We start from the raw sequence: 17,710 nt of genomic DNA, 5'->3' as shown, positions 1-17,710 counted from the left end.
CTAGTGTGAAAGATGTTCTCCTGTTGTATTTCATCAACTCTTTTTGCTTGCAAGCTCAATGCTCTCCTCGCTACCAATGTCAATGCGCCAGGGGCTAAATACTCCTCCTCGGAAATATCCTTTAATGGCGGCATGTCGTCGGTGTCAGAATCTTCATCATCGATCACAATTTCACCATTGGCTTGCAACACCATGACTTGCTTGTTTGGACATTGACTTGCTATGTGGCCCCTACCTTGACATCTAAAATATTTAATATCACAATTCCTAGAGGTAGAGGCTTCGGTTTTACCTTGAGGTACGTGGCTGGTGGTCGCGAACTTGGGCTTGAGTTTGGGCGTTTGTGACTTGTCCAGCGGCTTAGCATGACTCGATTTCCAAAAGGTAGAACTAGAGTTATGGCCGGCACATGTCCCATTCCCTCTCTTGAGTTGTTGTTCCACTTTGATAGCCATATGCACCATATCTTCCAATTCCACATAATACTGCATCTCTACCTTATCATGGATCTCCTGGTTTAAGCCAAGCAAAAATCTAGCCATTGTAGCCTCCCGATCCTCCTCTACATTAGCGCGGATCATAACAATCTTCATCTCCTTGTAGAAGTCATCTACGCTTCGACTCCCTTGTCTAAGACCTTGTAGCTTTTTGTACAACTCTCGGTAGTAGTAACTTGGAACGAATCACTTTCTCATCACTACTTTCATCTCCTCCCATGTGTGTATTTGGTGTTCTCTATTCCACCTCCTGTTTATCACAAGCTAATCCCACCAAGTAATAGCATATTCAGAAAATTCAATCACGGCTAATTTTACCTTCTTTGTCTCGGAATAATTGTGACAATCAAACACGAACTCCATCTTCTTCTCCCACTCAAGATATGCCTCAGGATCAAACCTACCTTGAAAGGATGGAATCTTCATCTTAATACCACCCAAGTTGTTATCTTCGCGATTCCTATCTTCTCTAAATCTTCCTCCAAGTCTCCTATTGCTAACAATGGAATCCCGATCTTCTTCTTCATCAAAACCAGACCCATAACGCTCTTCATCCTCCTCCCTCGGTGGAACTCTTTCCCTTCTACGCAAATTATGACCGTTTTGTGGTTGCTCCTCACATCTATTCTCCATTTGATCTATCCGTTCGTGAAACTGTGCCATCTCCATCTTCATCACACGCCTCATCTCACTCATCATGGCCTCCAAAAACACTTTCGAATCAGCCAATTTTGTATCATCTTCGACAATGCTCTTACCACTATCGTGAGACATGATTGCTGCAAAACAAAGGTTAGAAGAACAAAAAAAAAAAAAGGAACCTCACGAATCACTCCCTTACGTGTTTACACTCAAGAATGTGGATCACTCTCCACTCGTGTTTCACTCAAAATAATATGGCTTTTACCCTCTGATGTTCTCACCACTCTTGCCTTTTTCCACTCGATAATTCTCTTTCAGTTCTTTTGAAACTAAACAAACAACTCAAAATTTCCAGCAACAATTCACCAAGAACTAATCAAGGAATCTCATATTTGAACGTAAGGAATATGGAAATTTTCAAATTAGAATTAGAAGGAATATGGCAATTTTGGAATTTTGGAAGCACAGAATAGTGAAATTATTATTATTATTATTATTATTATTTTTTTTTTTTTTTTTTATGATCAGCAACTAGCTTTTGAGAATAATGAAATAAGATTTCGAAATAACTAAGAGATGTGAGACTAGACCAATAGTTTAGACATCAACAAGACAAACTAAGATTGAACAGATGGGGTAAAGGAAATTCGGCTAAGAAGAGATAAATATGTTAAAGGATAGACAAACCTGAACTAGAAACCTTGCTCTAATACCAAATGATGTGAACCTCAATAGACACACTTTGAGACTCAACAAAAATGTTGGAATATGCTGTGAACCTCAATCGACACGCTTTGAGACCCAACAAAAATATTGGAATACTTGCCCAAGATAGCTAAAATTCAGATTTTGATAGAAAACCCTGACCCAACGTTTATAAATGAAACGTGAACCAAAGGTATAAGTAACACCTTGACCCAATGATTATAATTGAATCACGAACCAAAGGTATAAAGTTTGAACGCCACAAGGAAGAATCCCTAATAAGTTCACAGTTCTTGAAGAACCAAAAAAAGAGCAAAGCCTCACCTTTTTTTATTTTTATTCAATAATTTATGAAAAAAGTTTACAGACTTAGATGACTATTTAAGGGCTCCTTAGAACTTGACAGACAAGAAAATATATTCTAAAATAATTCTTAATTGATACCTAACCATATTAGGAATAAAGTTTGACCTAAAAAGCATTAAATGCACCTAAAAACAAGGAAATAAATCACCTAAACCTAGAATAACGTTTTTTACATAACTCCAAAATATTTCGTGCCAATTCTTAACCTTGACCGGATCCTTCTAGAACTTGAATCAAGGTGACGATTTTTTGTTGCCCACGTGGATCATGCTCAATGGGCCTCCACGAGTTTGCTTGAGCCCATAACTCTTGGATGAGTCCATTGAGTACATCCTCGAACTTCTTTGCTCGTGCTCTTGTAACCGACCCAATTGGTACTTGAACAAGATCCTTCGAAGCGATGCCTTGATTTGCATCATTTGTGGAGTGAGGATTAGGTTCAAAACCTTTATGTAGCCATTCTTTAAAAAAAAAAAAAAAAGGATAGCTTGTAGTGATTGCAGCTAGAGAGACCTATAGTTTAGCATGGCCCTTACCTTCAACACACGGAGAAGAATAATATAAAATAGTAAGAACAATGGAGAAGAGTCAAAGTGTCAAACCTCAAGCTTTGACATACGAAGGTTCAAATCCTTTTAGTTACTAGTTGCTTCATTTAATTAAAGCATAAGCAATGATCTCATTTAGTACGCTACACATGTTATGAGGACAAAAATGCCTTATGCCCTTTTCACCCAAATTATATAGCCTTATGCCCCCATTCCCAAACTAATTAGGGAAACGCCCCTTTTTTGTAACTCGGATTTCTTAAAATCGAGTTAAAAAAAAAAAAAAAAATTCTAAAGCCATATAGTAATGTTTTTAAGGACCTATAGTGATGTTTTATAACTCGATCTCCATGAAATCGAGTTATAGGCAATTTATGACTAAGAATGACCTAACAATTTTTTTATAGATTTTTTGAAAGAGACTTGAGGTTTATCAAACACAGTATAAGGATTTACAATAGGAAAGTCAGTAATAGGGATTTTACTATCTTCAGGTGCATGAGAGATTTCATACAAATAGTCTAACTTATTAGCAGTAGACTTGCGAAGAGAAAGGTCAAAAGTAGGTTTAGTGGTATCAACTACTTCCGAGGATGAACTTGCCATGATAGTTTCCTATAAAAAGAACTATTTACCAAAGACTTATCAGGACTAAAACACCTACTCCAGGCTTAAACGTCCCCAAAGAGACTACGGCAAATAGGATTCTCCAAAGACTTTTAAAACAAACTCCTTAGTGTTCTACTTTGATTATCAAATCCAGTGTTCTGATGTGATTAAGACAGAGAATCCACGTAATGGGGCAACTGCAAATCACAGAGCATACTAATCAGGACAATAGTCAAAGTATACTAATCAAAGGAGGGGGAAACCAATGACATGGCTCGGATACCAACTATTATTCCAAGGGAAAAGAAAACAAAAGTATGACTGAAATAGAGGGTGTAAGAAGATTATGGAAACTGGTTAATGAGGTAGATTACTAGGTACATATAACAGAAAATATGGAAATGTGGAATAAAGCACAATACTAGATACAACAAACTGAAAGATATTATTAGATTTAACAACTTTTTTACATTAGACATAAGAAACAATGGAATACATTTTACAACAAGAGCTTTCTTTTCTTTTTCTTCACTCTCCCTTGCCTCTTTAGAATTACAAGAGTCCTATTTATAGACCTTAGAGCTTGCAGATAATGTACAGTATTTATATCAGGACAAGTAGGGGCTGTCCTTATGGATTTACAAGTGTCCAAAGCATAGTGGCCTGGCTGGATCTTCATCTTCTTCTGGATAAGCTTGCCATGAGATAAGAACAATCTTGAGTGCTGGGCTGGCGAACAGGTGTCAAGTGAGGTGGGGGCATATCTGCATTGGAGATCTTTATTGAAGTATCTTTCTGACAGGGAGGAAATATGGCACTGTTGGGAGCTGTTGGGAGGATTACGTCTGAAGACGTTTCTAGGACTTTTGACTGGCTTTTTTTTTTTTTTTTGGTTAAAGATATCTAGTCCCATCCATCTCTTCCTTGAAACCATTCTTCATCAACATCTTCATCAGGATCATGATTATGATATTGCGGGTCATCATATCCAATAAGAGGATTTGGCATTTCCCAATGATCTTCATGTGGCCATTGTTACTTACAAACATTCGGGCCAGTTGGAATTATTTCAGGGAAAATACCCTTATTAAGGGATTCTGCCATGGTAAGAGCATGATAACAAGATACCCAAGAGACATCCAAATGTGTGTAGAGACTTCCGTCTAAATTGGTGACCCAATACATCTCAGCAGGGTGGAAAATTCCTTGTGCTCGAATGTTATTTTTAGAATGAAATTTGGCAACCAAACATGTTGAAGTGACTTTGTGGCCAAATTTGGGGTGTTTAGTTTTAGGATACCTTATCCATTCACCATTATGAGCATCATTTTTCAAAATTTCAGACCAGAATTTATGGAAATATTTATTTCCCTGAGGGAAAATATAATTGTAAAACTCTGGTTCGAAATGGAGACACAAGTAATATTCATTGAGTAAGTACCACATATAGAGGTAATGTGCAACAGTCCAATTGGTTATCCAAAATGCAAAAGGGGTTTTCCATGGTTGGTCTATGTCAGGGAAAATAGCAAGGAAATGGCATTGGTGTTTTTTAAGGTAATCATGGAGGGTTTTAATGATTCTTTTAGTTTTGGCTTCAAGGGTCAAGGTTTTGATTTGGTCTTTTATTTTCGAGGGAAGGTTTTCTATCATATTAAGGATGTCATTAGGGTCTGCTGAGGAAGAGCCTGAGGATGAGGATGGGTTTGTAATAGGATATACACATAAAGGTGGAGGGATAATCATGGTATTAAGGGCTGGAGGTTTCCTGGAAAGGTAATCAGTGATAAGGTTATCCTTACCTTTAATGTGCTTGACTTGAAAAGACCATTGTGAAAACCAATTTGACCATCTGAGTAGCTGAGGATGTGGGAGCATTTTCCTTTTGAACTGGAGCATCTTAGGAAAGGAAGACATGTCCATTTCTACTAAGAAATTATGTCCAAGGAGATGGAATTGGAATTTTTCAATTCCATGCTTGACTACAAGAAGTTCTTTGAAAGTAGAATGGTAATAAAGTTCTGAGGGCTTGAATGCACTACTTTTTTAGCCACGAATATTCCTTTTGCCATCAATTTCTTCAAAAAGGGCTGTTGCCCAATATTCATCACTTGCATCTGTCTGCAAGATTCGTTTACCCGGTCCTAGAATCTGTAAGGGAGAAAGTTTTCTGATAATCTTTTCAATTGTTAGACTGCTTCTGTGTGAACAGAGTTCCATTCTGGGGGAGACTTCTTCAACAATTGAGCCAAACAGTTCTTGTATCTGGAGACTTTTGGAATGAAGTCTGACATGTAATTTACAATTCCAAGGAACTGTTGTATTTGCTTAGTGTTTGTGAGCTTGTCTGGAAATTCACCCAAAGAGGTCGCTATGTGAGGCTGCAGAGTATACTTTCCATCTGAAATGCTTACTCCCAAAAAGTCTATAGAAGACTGTCCTATGACCATTTTCTTTTCTAAAAGCATTATCCCTTGGGATTTCACTAAATTATAAAATTTAGTGAGCAACTTGGCATGGGATTCTTCATCTTTTGAGAACAAAAGGATATCATCCACATAGATTAGTGCATTGGCTAAAAGTGGCTGGAACAACGTTACCATTGCCTTTTGGAATTGGGATGGAGCATTTTTAAGACCAAAAGGCATAACAGTTCATTGATAATGGTGGTCCGGGATGCAAAAAGCCATCTTGTATCTTTCTCCTGGATGGATGCCTAGCTGCCAAAATCCTGCTTTAAGATCAAACTTTGAAAATACTTTTGCATTTGAAAGATGCTGAAAAAGGGCACTCTTGTTTGGCAAGGGAAATTTGTCATCTATGAGAAAGTGATTAAGATCCTGGTAATTGATTACCAATCTGAGTTTGCCTCAAACTTGCTCAGCATGCTTATTGACATAGAAAGCTTCACATGCCCAAGGAGAAGTTGTGGGTTCAATAAGGCCTTCAGTTAGGAGAGTAGATAGTTCCTGAGTGGCCAGGGCTAAATGTTCTGGATTCATCCCTCTCTGACTAGTTCTTATGGGGTTGACATCTTCATTTTTCTTGAATGGAAGGTGTATGAAAAATTTTGGGTTTTTCCACAGAGGATTTGGATTTTTAAGGAGGAATTCAGAATGGCTGTTTGCACAACAATCACTGATAATCTGGAGTTTTAAGGAGTCAAAGGGGTCCACGGTGAACAAGTGGGGTATTTGGGTCCAAGTAAGAAGGTGTTGTTTGTGCATGAGCCCTTTTGAAGACCATCTAAGACTTGGTATTTGATGAAGGAGATCAAATCCGATGAGAAGGTCTCTGCCTGTAAGAGGGGATCCAAGGACTTGGTGTTTAGTAGTTAAAGTTGGAAAGATCCTGATGAGGATAGGCTTGCTTTTTAGGGTTATAAGGAATGTTTCTTCATTGGCTGCTCTAAACATCTGGTGATGGGGTAGCCAGAATTCTTGAGGTAAAATTCTGGGGTGAAGGATTGTTGCTGCTGCTCCTGTATCAAATAAGGCTATTATCGGAATAGGCCTAAAGTATGTATCAAGGAGAAGGTGCACTTGGGCTATAGGAGTTGGGTTGGTCAAGGGGGCTATTATTGGTTGGGATGTGTAGATGGTTTGGATTTCTGAGTCTAAATCATATTCACTATCTAGTTCTGAGTCTTCTTCCGAGGTAGAATAAGCCACAATTGCCAAAGCTTGAGGGGAATATTCATCATCCAAGGAAAAGAATGACTCTATACCCGAGAAAGGGACATTTTCTACATGAATCTGGGCTTGTTCAAGGAGCTTTGCTACTTTTTCCTTTTTCAGGCAATTTTTAGCAAAATGGCCTAGTCTCGTGCATACAAAGCAAGCTTTCGAAGTTTTGCTCTTGAACTGCTTCCTCCTAAGAAACTTCCATTTCTTCTTTCTAAAAGTGGTTTTCCTCTTCCCCTCATAATGTCTTTTCTTTCTAAAATATTTTTTGAAATGATATCTTTTTTTCTGTGGACAGGCACAATTTTTCTTGTAGCACTTTATCTGCAAATCTTTTCTCTTGCAATTGTGTTTGAGTTTGCTATGAACCTTCTCAATTTTGGAAAGAAACTTCCTCTGAATGCAGAGCTTTTCCAGGGCAATAAGCACATGTTGATAAATTTCTCCCAAGAAGGCTTGTTGTAAAGTTATTTTTTGGAGATTCATCATGCAAAGAGTTTCATCTCCCAATGGTTCTGGAAGGGAGTTGAGAAAAGTATGCTTGGCATTAACATCATCCATCCCATTAAAAGAATAATATCTCCTTGACATTCTGTCAAAATGCTTTTCCAAATCTTTCCTTTCAAATGAACAACATTTCATCAAAAGAAATTCTTCCCGTGCTACCTCCATGTAATGAGTTACAGAGCCAAGAAATTCATTATGGACAATTGTGAAAAAATCTTCCAACGTGTTGCACTGGGCTGCTTGTCTTTGTCCGTATTCTCCTAGATTGATCCACCACTCTCTTAGCCTTCCTGTAATTCTTGCCACAAATATAGTAATTATCTGGGACACAGTGGCATTCGGGGCTTGCAGTTCAGCAATACACCAAGAATACATGCTAAAGATCTCATCATACCATCTGGAAGGAGGAGCATTGTCGAGGGTAAACAAATGTTTTGAATCTGTAGTTGGCGAATAAGCTAACCTTGTTTGGTTTTTTGGGATAAACGGTGGTGGGGGAAAAATTGGTGGCGGTGGAGGTGGGCGAAGAACATCATCTTCCTCTTCCTCTTTTGGTTCATTATTTGTCATGACCACCTCTTCTAGGGCAAGATCATAGAGATCTAAGTCAGAATCCTCAATTACTAGAAGCACAAAAGGCTCTCTAGAGTCATTAAGGGTGAGAGTTTTAAGGAATAACGAAATTGGGTTTGGAGGGTCAGGGTCCACAGTCAACATGTTCATATCTGGAGGTCTTGAGGAAGCACCAATAGTTGGGTTTGGAAGTTGGTATACTGGTTCTTTGTCCTTTTTCATGGAAGGAAAGTCATTTTGGGGTTTAACTTGTGATTCTGGTTGGGGTGGAACTGGACGTATAATGCTAGGGAGAATTCCACATGGCTTAAATGGATTATGATTAGGATGTGACATGACTAATGGTTGTAGGTTTTGAGAAGTTGGTGAAAATGGTGAGGTCAAGGGCATGGCAAGGTCTTTATACAATAATTGCCGAGGCTGGTAGGGCATCTGGACATGCATTGGAAGAGCCTGAGTAGCTTCTCTCTGTGATCCTTCCATAGATTGCAGTTGTAGCAGCAACTGCATTTTCTCTTTTTCTTTTTGTCCAATAAGAGGAAAGGAGACAGACAAGTCCTTGACTGTAGAAGCAATAATTGCCAACTCTTGTTCAACTGCCTTGATTTTCTTCTTCAAATCTTCAATAAGAGAATTGGAAGATGAAAAGGTATGATTGACCGCTTTGGCCATCCTTTGCTGGTTATCCAAGATTTTTTATAGGACTTTGTTTTATGCTACAGCATTCTCTACTTGCCAGTTTAATGTTGCTTCTGCAGAAGAGACCTGTTTCTTAGTACCATCAAAATTAGTTCCAACAGGATTCTTTATTTTCCAAACGTGTTTGATATTGGTTTAAGGGTGGTCAAAATTCTCTAATGGAGAAAAGTTCTGGGAATATGAAGGGGAGGCTTGGTCAAACATGTAACAGGGGGAAATTTCTGATATCTAGGTTGATTTAGTGGGAAGAGGTTGACATTTTAAAGTCTGGGGAAGAACTTTCTGATAGTATGGGTTTAATGGAGGTTTCTGGTTTTGGTTATGATCTTCTTTGGATGAAGAGGGAGAGATTTGTTTCTTGGTTCTAGGATAAAGGATATAATAATCAAACTTTCCAGAGGGCTTTCCTAGAAGGTCAACTTCTGGATCTCCTGCTTCATACCTTTCTTTGAGATTTTGTTGGGAGTATTTTTTCTTTCTCTTGGAATAGTCTTCTTCAAAGCTTTCTTCTTTCTAGCAGTCAACACAATCATAAAAGTCCCACCATATGTGACCGAAGGATGATTTCCCTTCGTAACAAGTCTTTCCATCTTCTCGAAATGCTTTGATCTGAAGTCCTTCTTCACCACCATAGGATACTGGTTGGAGCATAGCAATTTGAGTTGGGAAAACTATGACATCCTTCTTCTCTGATGGTGCCATCAAGAATTTTGTTTCTACTTCACCATTTGCCTTTCTGATAAAGAGAGGATCTTTAGACTGGATTGGTTTAGTTGCTTGATGAAGCATCTCATATTTCGTAATCCATGATTCTGGGAAAAGAGACATCATCTGGTCTTTATTGAGTTGCCTTGAAACAAAGGTACACATGGGTGTCATTCCCGGATCAACTTGGATTAGCAACGCCTCATTGGATTGGGCTATGTCTAGAACCGCCATGTCAAAAGCATGATTCTAAAGTCTATAAGCTAGCTGATAGTGAAGTGTAGTAGCAAATGTATCCTGCACCTGAGAAGCTCCTGTAATTTGGACCTGTACTTTAAGAGCATCACAAAGATGGGGGTCCTTTAGGGACATGTTAAAGTTAGGAAAAAGGGTAACAAAAATTGTTCCTGCATTTAAGGTGGTTTGGACTGTCCCTATGACAGCATTTTGATATTCCAAAAATCTGGAGTCAAGAAGTGAAATTCTAGAGACTATAAGGAGTCCCTTTCTTCCATGGAATGTTAATTCCAGCCTTACTGCTCCAAAGTGGAGGTGGGTATATCCCTGTTTCTACCATGGAATTATAAACTCTCTAGGAAGTGCAAGGGTAATGAAATTTTCTGTTTCACTGGCTGGAATATTATACTGATCAAACTTAGAAGCTTGGACATATTCTTTAACTATGGAAGACTGAGAAGGACCTAACAATTTTTTTATAGATTTTTTGAAAGAGACTTGAGGTTTATCAAACACAGTCTAAGGATTTACAATAGGAAAGTCAGTAATAGGGATTTTACTATCTTCAGGTACATGAGAGATTTAATACAAATAGTCTAACTTATTAGCAGTAGACTTACGAAGAGAAAGGTCAAAAGTAGGTTTAGTGGTGTTAAATATTAGCATTACGATGTGTTATACCATGTTGTATATGCTAGAGTGGATGCAAAAGAGGAAGCATAAAATAGGAACACTGAGAACACAAGAGATACGTGGTTCAGCCTTGACGGCCTACATCCACGGTGGAATCCCTTAAGGACTACATCTTTATTATGTATAAGAGTGTAGTACAATAACTTCATGTGTTACAATGAACCCTAACATGAGTATATATAGGCGACTAAACCCTAGATTACTAGTACAAGTAGGAATGGGTTTGGGCCTATTACATTGGGCTAATATGTCTAATATATATCTCTAACACCCTCCCTCAAACCCAAGGCGAAAGCTCGATGAAGGCTTAAGGTTGGATAAGCATGAGAAGATCACTTAGAGATGCCTTGAAGAATGCCTTTGAAGAAATCACAATGAAGAATGTGCCAATTGTCCAATTTCGGAGCTTCAAATGAAGAAATAGAGGCCAAAATCGGAATCTACGCAAAAAACTGAGCAAGATATGCCCTTTTGGAAATTTTGACTTTTGATCAAAGGTCAATGCAAAAAGTCAAAGTCAACTGGTCCAAAGTCAACAGTCAACAGTCAAAGTGCTCACGGGTCAGATTCGGGTGTCCGGGTCGGGTCGGTCCGATCAACAATCAACTAGGTGACGTGGTGCTGACGAGCCGACACTGCTAATGTGGCTGATGACGTGTCGATGACGTGGACTAGGGTTGATGTGGAGGTGCTTGCATGGCTACTAACGTGGAGTGATGACGTCATCCGGTGACGTCAGATGACATCAGCAGTAGTTTTCCGACGCTGGTAGGAGCGTACGAAGTTCGCACGCAGGCACATGGAGGAGAAGCCAGAAACTTGGGAGGCGCGCGTAAGCTCGGATGCGGGCTAGAATCGCAAGTTTCATAGATCGGCGGACAAGGAGGCCGTCAGGGCAGCGCGTGCGCATAGAAGACGATCTATAAATCAGGAATCTATGGCGGCGCGTGAGAGATTTCCAGAGGCTATGGCGGCGCGTAGAGGCGCGTGTCAAGGCTTCGAGTGACCGAATTTTTGGGTTTTGATCGGGGGAGATCTTGGAGCACGTCTGTGGTATTGGTTTCATCGGACAAAGCTTGGAGTTGCATATATCTGATAGAGAGAGGCACAGATTGCTTGGACTCGAGGATTTGGACACAGCAGTGAGCCATGGCGGCTGCGAGATGCCGTGGAGTCTAGATCCAGCAGAGAAATATGTGTGACTTCAGATGGTGCTATGCACGTGTGAATCTTCTTTGCTGTGTAGAGATGTTTGTTTGATGCCAAGAACGAAGTTTGGCTCTGATATCATGTTAAATATTAGCATTGCGATGTGTTATACCATGTTGTATATGCTAGAGTGGATGCGGAAGAGGAAGCATAAAATAGGAACACTGAGAATACGAGAGATACGTGGTTCAACCTTGACGGCCCACATCCACGGTGGAATCCCTTAAGGACTACATCTTTATTATGTATAAGAGTGTAGTACAATAACTTCCTGTGTTACAATGAACCCTAACATGAGTATATATAGGCGACTAAACCCTAGATTACTAGTACAAGTAGGAATGGGCTTGGGCCTATTACATTGGGCTAATATGTCTAATATATATCTCTAACAAGTGGTATCAACTACTTCCGAGGATGAACTTGCCATGATAGTTTCCTATAAAAAGAACTATTTACCAAAGACTTATCAGGACTAAAATACCTACTCCAGGCTTAAATGTCCCCAAAGAGACTATGGCAAATAGGATTCTCCGAAGACTTTTAAAACAAACTCCTCAATGTTCTACTTTGATTATCAAATCCAGTGTTCTGATGTGATTAAGACAGATGATCCACGTACTGTGGCAACTACAAATCACAGAGCATAATAATCAGGACAATAATCAAAGTATACTAATCAAATTGCCTATAACTCAATTTCATGGAGATCGAGTTACAAAACGCCACTATAGGTCCTTAAAAACGTCACAATAGGACTTAACTTGATTTTGAGAAAGTCGAGTTTCAAAAGAGGGGCATTTCCTTAATTAATTTGGGAATGGGGGCATAAGGCTATATAATTTGGGTGAAAATGGCATAAGGCAATTTTGTTCCACGTTATAATACTTAATAATTTTCACTTATTTGGGATCCGCTTATTTTATTGAAACCGAAATCTTTTTAATAAAAGTATTGTAAATAAAGATAAAAGTTAACTGAAATAGTATAATGAGATCTATAAATAATGTAAAAAAATGCAGTTAAGTCCATAAATAATAGCAAAAATAAGCTGAATAGTAAAATAAGCTGGCTTTTTAATTTGAAACAAAACACATTTTTAATAGTTGAGCACTTGGATTAAAACTTTACAATGTACATAACTAGAATTTCGTTGAAAAGTTTTCTTTACATAGTTTATACATATGTAAAAGAAACTTTTACTTATTCCGCCCACCCGGTGGCTGAGCAAATAGTCAAAACACGTCCTTTTTTTGTAAGTCTTTTATTCCGTGAGCAATGATCTCAGACCTCACTAAGGGCCAATAATTCTGTAATAAAATAGAAGTGGAAAAGCCATGTTGCTGAACTTATTATACATATGATAAGTGATTTTATAAGTAACATGGAATTTTTATTCGAGTTGTTATTTTCATCAACGTTATAGGTCGTAGGTGGGAGAAGAATAATTGTGCACTAGTCCATCATGGTCTTTGAAAGTTTGAAGCATGGAGTACCGTTTGTATTGCCTATTTATCTATATTCCAAACACGTGTCTTCTTCCTTGAGTTTCTCGTTGATTATGAATGATAGTCTAGGTCACAATTTCGGACATAACTTGTTAGAATAGTCGATTACGAGCGGTGACAGTAATGGATATATATAAATAATCAACGATTTTAACAAGTTGTGGTAAAATTTGTATCTTTACACTTTTCTTCTTGAGTGTATTTTTTGTGGACCTTATTTGGTATCTTAAGATATATATTAGATTTATTATAAGAATGCGCTCTATCTGGTTTGTGATTCTCACGTCTTTGTAAGATAATTTTAACATAGAATTCATAAAATATATTTATATATAGCGGAATGAGGACCAAAATGGGCATTTACCCCTTTTGCTAAAACTTTTCAGCTGTTAGTGTATAGCTTAGACTAGTTTAGCCCATTGGGCTTAGCCCAGTATACTGTACTTGTAGTTTACTCCTTTTACTTGTACTGCACACATATCTAGCCTATATAAGGCTCTCTATTGTACATTGTTTCATACACATCAATATACAGACTATTCAGTCTTTCTCACACTTTATATTCTTAACATCAGCAATGCCCCATGTCTGAAACTATTTAGGGAAATGCCCCTGTTTTGAAAATCGATTTTCTAAAAATCGAGTTTCAATTTAAACTCGATTTTTGGACAATCAAGTTTTAGCGAACTAAAAAAAAAAAAAAAATTTGAGGAACTCGAGATCCTGAAATTTTTTTTTTCTAAGTCCAAAAATCGAGCTTTACATTTGAAACTCAATTTTCTAAAAATCAATTTTCTAGATCAGTCATGGCAAAGAGTTGGGGAAAGCCAACTGTGTTCAAAAATGATAGAGACCCTATGTTTGGCAATGGTTTGGTGATGGTTGAAGGAGATGAGTGGGTTCGCCAGCGACATGTCATTACTCCTGCATTCAATCCAATCAACTTGAAGGTCTCTCTCTTTATTCCTGATCTCTCACCTAAAATGGAAAAATATCTAGCTGGTTCTATTAGGATCTAGAAATAAATTTCATTATAGTACATCCATAAAAGAAACAATAATTCGTCAACAAATTATCTTTCATTTACAGTTTTTTTTTTTTTTTTTTTTGGGTTCTTACAAACATTAATTAGTAAAACATAACTATAAACTTCTCCTTTACTTCTCAAAGTTAGTCTTTACTGATTAATTTCCATTCTGTTAATTAATTCCCACTAAAGATCTAAACTTTCTTTCTTTGTTTAATTTTCTAGGTTATGGCAAGCTTAATGGTGGAGTCAGCCACTAATATGCTAGATAATTGGACTACCTTCATTGATTTAGGAAAACCAGAGATTGATGCAGAGAGAGAAATTATAAAAACAGCTGGAGAGATCATTGCTAAGACAAGCTTTGGTGTAAGTTACAAAACTGGCCAGAATGTGTTAGAAAAACTAAGAGCCCTGCAAGTGACTCTCTTCAAGTCTAACCGTTTTGTGGGGGTCCCTTTTAGCAAATTCTTTTTCCCTAAGAAAACCCTAGAGGCCAAAAGACTTGGCAAGGAAATCGACCAACTGTTTTTATCAATCATAAATGATCGAAAAAATTCGATTAAAGGGAAAACTCCACAAGACTTGCTAAGCATATTGCTTCAAGGGAGTCCCGTTGATAGTCGATTAGGAAAGACATTATCACAGCAGGACTTAGTGGATGAGTGCAAGACTTTCTTCTTTGGAGGCCATGAGACAACAGCATTGGCAATCACGTGGACATTGTTACTTTTGGCCATGAATCCAGAGTGGCAAGACCAGTTGAGAGATGAGATCAGAGAAGTTGTTAAAGATGGAGAGATTGATGTTAATACGCTTGCTGGACTAAAGAAGGTATGATAAACTTTTTTTCATATCGTATATTAGTAGCACTGTACTTGTGTCCTGTGAATTTGTTAGCTGGATATAGAGTCGCAATTAATGTCTTAAGGTACTATGTATAAAAATGAAATATAAGGCAGTAAAGATACATTGTGGCTGTGATTTAAAAAAAAATTATATGGGAATTAAGGTTGTAATCCTTGAACAGCATATATAGAGGTATAGAGTTTTAGGGATATGGTTACCAGTTAAGAAAACCATATCATCTTAGAATTATTATAGAAATAAACATTGTTTTTGGGGGGGGGGGGGGGGGAGGGGGGATAAGATAGATAGAACCAACCAACTACAATACATCAGCAAATCTTTCTTTGTAATTTAATGGAGAATGAATATCTTTTTAGTTGGATGATACATGATAGGTGTTAGAAGTAGCCAAATTTATATGACCTAAAACACTAATTGCTTTAGTTTATGGGATAGACATGCATGCAGTCATTCACATGCATGATCAATAATGGTGAGAGAATTAATGCTTGAAATTAGATTTGTATGCATTATTTTTAACTTTTCATAATATTTATCACTCAAATATAAAGAGACTTCTGTCTGATCTCATTTTTTAGAAATACAATATTGTTCTAAAAATTTCCAACAAAAAAAAATGGAATAAAAAGGGTCACTCAAAAACTTTGAGTGCATTATGGGTTGGATTTTGAAATACGTTTTGATATATATTTTAAATTATTTTTTAATCTATTTTTTTTAAATTGCCTAATTAATTATTTATTTACTTTTCAATTTTTAAACAACCATCTCAAGTTCTAGAGAAATAAAATCATTGTTTTAATTTTGAGATGATTTGATTTTGAATTTAAGAAACCGAGAAATAGAGAGACAATTATATTACCTATTACATGCAATCAAGGTTTCACCATGAATAAAAATCACACTCATATATATATATATATATATATATATATATATATATATATAAACCCTACAGGTTTTTTAAAAGAAGAGAAGGGATTAAAAATTATTCTTACACAAGCCTAGTTAATGTCTTAGAAATTTATCCCTTCTTTTCTCTCTCTCTCTCTCTCTCTCTCTCTCTCTCTCTCATAAAAATAAGAAAGTAGCCAACCTATGAAAAGAGGTCAATGATAGGTCAATGTTGGGCAAAAAAAGAGTGGCCAGCTATGCCAAGAGTTAAGCGCGTGGGGGCTGAAGCACATGATTATTATGGCTTGGACTCATTTGGATTACTGGATAGAGAGTAGTATTGGTCATTGTCACGTAGATACTACTACTAAATGGCATTGCAAATTCAACAGTACCTCACTTTAGGGTACTATGCCACCTCCACACGCCCTACCTTGACATTTGCCATCACCCTATTGGTACGACCGTCCAATATCTTTACTTTGCCAGATACACTTTGCGTTTTCAACTTGGGTCTCCGTCCATGTACAACCAGAGCTATGGATGGATATATTGAGGCCTGCCGGCCATGAATTCTATGTTTTTTTTTTCCCTTTTTATTTGGACAGATTTTTTTCCCTCACTTAATAATATTATTCTTTTTATAAAATATCAACTTCAAGAGTTAGACTAAAGCATAAAATTAATAAACAAATATCACAAAACCTAGGCATAGTTACGTAGGTATCTTAGTGAATATATTACATTGATGAAGTTAAGTATCATTTATAGAAAGATAAACTTGTTTACATGTAGTATTAGTTAATGTAATTATATGTTTGAATTTGAATTTAAGAACATGCATGCATAGATAAAAAGGGTTTTTTATTTATGATTTTTTACTAAACCATGTTGAAATCTTACAAATGTAATTGTAATTGCAGATGGGATGGGTGTTAAATGAGGTTCTTCGGCTTTACCCATCATCACCAAACGTACAAAGGCAAGCAAGAGAAGACATTCGAGTGGATGACTTAAAAATTCCTAATGGAACCAACATGTGGATTGACATGGTGGCCATGCACCATGACCCGGAACTGTGGGGTGAGGATGTGAATGAGTTCGAGCCAGAGAGGTTCAAGGGTGACATGTATGGAGGGTGCAAGCACAAGATGGGGTATCTGCCTTTTGGGTTTGGAGGAAGAATGTGTGTTGGTAGGAACTTGACGTTTATGGAGTACAAGATTGTCCTTACCCTAATTCTCTCTAGGTTTTCTTTTACCCTCTCCCCAACTTACACTCATTCTCCTACTATTTTGCTCTCTCTAAGGCCTAAGTATGGACTGCCTCTCAGATTTCAACCCCTTTAGACCAACTAGTTCGACATACCAACGCCAACCGATTACTTTATTGTTCTAGCTAGTAAAATATAAACCGCATGAAGCATTTGTCTTTCTTTTAGCACGAAATATATATGTTGAATGAAAAGAATTTATTAATTACTCCCAAAACCATTCTGTGTATCTTCACCTACATTATGTTATGGGATCTTGTAGCGAAAAGCATGTGTTCTATATATCTTTCAAATTAGGATAGAGCTTCGTCTCTTTTTATGTCTTAATATATATAACAGGTAGTCCTGCCTTCATTGTCGATATCGTTATGCCATATTTTTAAATGGTGGCCTGAAATGAATTGTCCAATTGATTGCTCTCATATGAGATAAAGACAATTATCTATCAATAGGTCGTTGTGACAT

The 17,710-nt window shown here is 37.4% G+C and overlaps 1 protein-coding gene across 3 annotated transcripts in view; it reads left to right on the top strand.

Annotated features, from left to right (window-relative positions):
• LOC126698510 (cytokinin hydroxylase-like) overlaps window positions 1-17,480 on the top strand; it is a 73,927-nt gene extending 56,447 nt beyond the window's left edge. Inside the window, exons 1-3 of one of the 3 annotated variants that reach the window (XM_050395795.1) lie at window positions 13,982-14,131; window positions 14,434-15,042; window positions 16,896-17,480. In XM_050395795.1, coding sequence (XP_050251752.1) covers window positions 13,988-14,131; window positions 14,434-15,042; window positions 16,896-17,321 — 1,179 coding nt within the window. In that variant the 5' untranslated portion in view covers window positions 13,982-13,987 and the 3' untranslated portion in view covers window positions 17,322-17,480. Of the gene's footprint in view, window positions 1-13,981; window positions 14,132-14,433; window positions 15,043-16,895 lie in introns of those variants that run through there. The other 2 variants (XM_050395793.1, XM_050395794.1) reach the window with 2 other exon arrangements.
• The last annotated feature ends 230 nt before the right edge of the window (window positions 17,481-17,710 follow it).

The sequence above is a fragment of the Quercus robur genome, chromosome 9 (genome assembly GCF_932294415.1).
Source record: "Quercus robur chromosome 9, dhQueRobu3.1, whole genome shotgun sequence".
NCBI lineage: Eukaryota > Viridiplantae > Streptophyta > Magnoliopsida > Fagales > Fagaceae > Quercus > Quercus robur.
Note: the sequence above shows the minus strand (reverse complement) of the source record. Positions and strands in the feature narration are given on the sequence as shown.